Raw genomic sequence first — 5,029 nt, forward strand, 5'->3', positions numbered from 1 at the left:
CGAAAACCAAAATTTCATGACATTTGCACCTCTCACATAAGGGTGAATTTATTCGTTTCCGCCTATACAGATGGTTATTTAATGGAAGTCTGCCAGGGTTAATCCGGGATACGATGGATGCAGCCTCCCAGCAGAAAGACCGAGATACAGGATAAACATTATCTCTTCTCGTGAATCGAACTTGGGTCTCCTGCGTGTGACAGCAAAGCGCCTATAATCGCTATATCACAGACGCTGATAAAAAATGCTTTAAAAATTCCCAATGTACAACATCTCAATGATTACCAAACAGAAAGTTCTGAAATGCTATGTATGGTCAACCCTTCTATATGGCTGTGAATGCTGGGCAAGCACTAAAGACAGTGAAAATAATAGAAGCAACAGAAATGTGGTTTCTTAGGAGACTGCTGGGATTATCATGAAAGGAAAAGAAATCAAATGAGGTAGTGCTTGATGAAGCCCACGTTGGACGCTCACAGTTAAAAACAATCAGGAAATGACAAATGCAGTTTTTGGGACACCTGAATAGACATACATGTCTTGAACATCTAGCTCTCACAGGCAGAATCTAAGGCAAACGAGGCAGAGGTGGGCAAAGAGCAACCTCTTGGGGGAACCTAAACAATTGGGTAACGGATAAAGATCAGGGAAACGTAGCTTTTTTAATTGCATCCGAGCAGAGTAATGAACGGAAAACCATGATCGCCGATGTCTGTTGCAAATATGGCACTGGATGAGTTAGTGATAACAGCGCCCCGTTGCAGGTTCGAACCAGGGTTATCCACGCCATAGTCCTTTGCGTTTCCAACTGACCTACCTACTCGTTCTACCCTTTAGTAGGGTGAGGTTTTGGGTTTGAGTTTGCCTCTTTTAGATTTAAAACGTGGGTTGTTGGCGGGTGCTCTGGTGTGGTTTGCTCCTTCTTTCCTATCAAACATCTGTCGTCCTGATCTCTCCTCATTCTTTTTTTTGTGTTTGTTACTCTCTTGTAACACCTCTAATCGTCGGCAATTATATGACCTTATTTTGTTGCAAGTGCCGTAAAACTCTTATTACCACAACATTACTAAAAAGATTAAAAACAAAGATAATACGTGTTTGACACTGTGGGGAAATCAGTCAGTCGTCAAAATAACGAAATCAAAGAGACCGACATTGTTCACCAGTTGGATTAGCTCTAACCAAGTATAGTTAGTTGTGATCTGAGGTGTTCGATAAACCTGCCCATTTTGACACCCAAATTACTTTTGTACGTTGTTATGTTGATTGTTATACTCTCATTGTTGGATATAATCCATTTATTTCATAAAATTATTATTATGTATATCTGATTGTAACGACCGACACATCTTTTATTTATAAAAATATACTCTGCACTTTTACAAGCAACTTGTACTTGTACATATAAGCATCTAACCAAAGTGTAGTTGTGATCCCAGGTATTAGAACAACCTGTCTATTTGAGTCATCCAAAATTACTTTAGTATGTTGTTATGTTGGTTGTTACACTGCCAATATTGAACATAATCCGTTTATTTTATTTGTGTATATCTTATTGTAACAACCGACACATCATTTGTTTTCCCTAATTTTCTTACTAATTATACCCCCAAAACAAGACGATCCCCATTTCCTTCAATAGCAAATAATCTATTTTATCCCTTCAATTCAAGATAGATGTGTATTTCTTTTGTAATTCAAAATCAAGACAAATTAACAAACTGTTTAAGATCACCAGTAACTCCACATGCCCAAAAATTGACGAGCGCCACATTTCACCGTATTTGAAACGATGAAATATCTTCCTTTTGTAGGAATGGAACTTGCGTCTTTAGCGTGCATGAGAAAGAGCCAAGCTATAATACCAAAGTCACCTGCATCTATTGCTAGTTCAGTAAGGTACTTTTGATGACATTGACCTTACTGGAAAGATCTTTCTTTCTTTCGTTCTTTCTTTCTTTCTGTTTTTCTTTCTTTTTCTTTCTTTTGTGTTTGTTTGTTTGTTTGTTTGTGTGTGTGTGTGTTTGTTTCTTTTTTTCTGTTTGTTTCTTTATCCCTTTCTCTATTTCTTTTTCTCTTTCTTTTTCTCTTTCTTTCTTTCTCTCTTCTTTCTAACCTATCGACACGTTCTGTCCTTTTCTACATTAAAAAAAAAAAGAAAAGAAAAAACTGAAAAATAAGAAACGCCTAACTGCATAGTGCGCAGAGTGAATAGCTCACACGCACAGTTTGATAGTCCTTTCCTCGCACATAGCTGTTCCGGCTCCCACTTCGTCTAAACAGCTGTGCTCAATTTAATTAGTGACACAGTGGTATACTCGTAGTTACGATATATTGTCAAGTGGGTGATAATACCACCTTTTTATTTGATTTCCATCTGGGATCTGTTGGTTTTCCGCTGATATTGTTGTTGTGGTTGTAGTTGTGGTTGCTGTTGTTGTTGTTGTGGTGGTGTGCAGTTATGGTTGTGGTTGTGGTTCTGGTTGTGGTTGTTGTTGGGGTAGTTAAGACAAACAAATAACGTGGGTGGTTGCGGGTGCTTTGGTGTGGTTTGCTCCTTCTTTTTCATCAATCATCATCGTCCTTGTCTCCCCTTCTTCTTTATTTGCATTTCTCACTCTCTTGTAACACCTCTAATTCTTTGACATTTGTATGACTTTATTGTGTTACACGTGACGTGAAACGCGTACTAAAACAATTTTAAAACAAACAAACAAACAAACAAAACCCCCAAAACAACCACGTCTCGCAATTCATGACTACCTATCACCTGACCTCAGATGTACGAACCAAGATTATGCGTTTCTTTTATTTTCTTAAAGAGTATACATGTAGTTCTGTTATAGGGGTTCTGGTTTTGGCACCTTTAAAGTAACACAATTATTATGTTCTCTCTTTCCTTTTTCTTGCAGTCTGAAGACTCCGACGGTGGTCGCAGCTACAAGAGCAAAAGCGTCAGGTTAGCTTTATAGGAGATAATTGTAATGAAAATACAGTCGACATTTAGTCTTTTTAGTTTTTAGTAAGATATTTACGACACTTGCAACACAGTAAGGTCATGTAAGTGCCGAAGATTAGAGGACCAAACACAAATATAAAGAGAGATAAAGACGATAAATGTTTGATTGAAAAGAAGAAGCAAACCCCACCAGAGCACCCACCAACCACCCACGAAATTGTCTTGGACAGCCACCTTATATTGAAGGGGAAATGGCTGTCCTAGATAGGTGAACGTCTTAGACCATGTCATTATATTATTGTAAAAATAACTTTTTAAAAAAAACGCAAGTGGGGAAAAGGGAAGTTGCTGTTTGTACAGACAATTGGCTTATGCAAATGGCTGTTAAAACAGGCTCAACTGTAATTACAAACATTTTACACCAAATTGGTCGCTTTTAAGGACAAGCGGGATAACCAGGATTTCGAGGGTTTCCAGAAATCTTGATCTTTACCAAAAGTGGGCATTGCCCTTCCTATAGGAGAAGTTTGGTTTCATTGGTGTGTATGTGTGTTTAGTTATAGAAAAAAGACTCTCCTTGCCTTTCAAAGAAACCGAACAAGGGTTCAACAACTTTACCTTCGATTTTCTCCAAACAGCAAATTCGGTATAGCCCCTTTGTGCTTAAAAGCGACCAATTGATACGACATATAATTATTGTTTAGGAAACGGGCTTCGCGGCCCTACCTCTCAAGATGAACCCAGTATTTCCCTGGCACACTCCTACTTAACTCTTAATTAAAACGCGTAAGCCTATTCCATGATTTGTCGTGACAAGTTGGTTTTGAAAATACAGTGGAACCTGTTCTGGTGGCCACCTGTATAAGACACCCCTCTGTACATGTACAACCGTCCACCTCCCATTTCACCCCTTTTGTATTTTTTAAACATTATAATAATAATCTGTAAAACAGCCACCTGTCTAAAAGGACCCCTTTTTTCCCCTCGGCAATTAATAACAATTTCAGACAGTTCCGACTATGATGTATATCTGAGAATTTTCCGAATAAAAACACACCAACATTTCCGGAAAAGAAGGAAAATCTGGGATTTGAGGACACAGGTATAGTACACACAAGAAACAATAATGCAGCTTCTAATGAGTAGAAATACCGATTTCCAAGAGTAAACGACGGCAAAACGTGTTCACCTGATGTATTCCTCCTTGAGTAAGAGTATTGTATTTCGCCGCCATTGCAAGCAATCCACATATGTTAAGTCCAAATTTTGAGAATTATCTCGATTTTTATACCCTCCAAAACCTCTATCAAAGATGCAGCTTTCAGTATCACCAAACTGCAGCTTAATGGTATGGTCAAGGTTTTCAATTTTCTTTCATTTTTCATGATTCCTGATAGGAACATCACAACAAAAATTGGGGGCTTTTTGGTCTCTGGTGTAAACCGTACCCACAGTGTATTTTTTGAGACACTGGCGATTTGTAGTTTCCAAGGATACTTCAGTTTTGGAAGACACCAAACTTTGGGGGCCATTTTGTCGCCAGTTTTTCACCCGACTCGAGGCGACACCCGTTTCCTTCAACCACAGTTAATATCTCAACTTCTATTCACGATAAATTGGTATTTTTCTATTTTTAAAATAACAGATAAACAGGCTTTTAGTTTTTGTAAAGTGTTGCGGCACTCGCAACTGCATAAGGTCATATGTGCGCCAAGGGGTGGATGTCAACGGAGAAGTCCAAGCAGGGAATCAGGCTAACCCTGTTCACCTCTCTAGCCTTAACAGCACACAGTCTGCTTCAACTATCAAGGCACCCCGGAAATAGCAGTTCACAGGAGAGTTACAAACATACGAAAGAAGTAGAAGAAAAATTATGATAGTAAGGATGAGGAAAGAAAAGCAGCAGTTTACCTATGTTGTTCCTGCATAGTAGGATCATGACATTGATAAATCAGCCTATTTGCAATTCTACTGTGCATATGAACATGTTAATATCCACCCTATGGTAATGGCCTAAACACACTTCAGTTAGTAGCATTGCCCTGTATGTGTGTGAGGGGGGGGGGGGGA

General features: G+C 38.8%; 1 protein-coding gene across 1 annotated transcript in view; it reads left to right on the forward strand.

Annotated features, from left to right (window-relative positions):
• Positions 1-2,912: 2,912 nt before the first annotated feature.
• Positions 2,913-5,029, forward strand: part of LOC106012443 — a gene marked incomplete at its 5' end in the record, with an annotated part of 10,460 nt that continues 8,343 nt past the window's right edge. Inside the window, 1 exon segment of the mRNA XM_013085437.2 lies at positions 2,913-2,959. Coding sequence (XP_012940891.2) covers positions 2,913-2,959 — 47 coding nt within the window.

This window comes from Aplysia californica, unplaced genomic scaffold, assembly GCF_000002075.1.
Source record: "Aplysia californica isolate F4 #8 unplaced genomic scaffold, AplCal3.0 scaffold00374, whole genome shotgun sequence".
NCBI lineage: Eukaryota > Metazoa > Mollusca > Gastropoda > Aplysiida > Aplysiidae > Aplysia > Aplysia californica.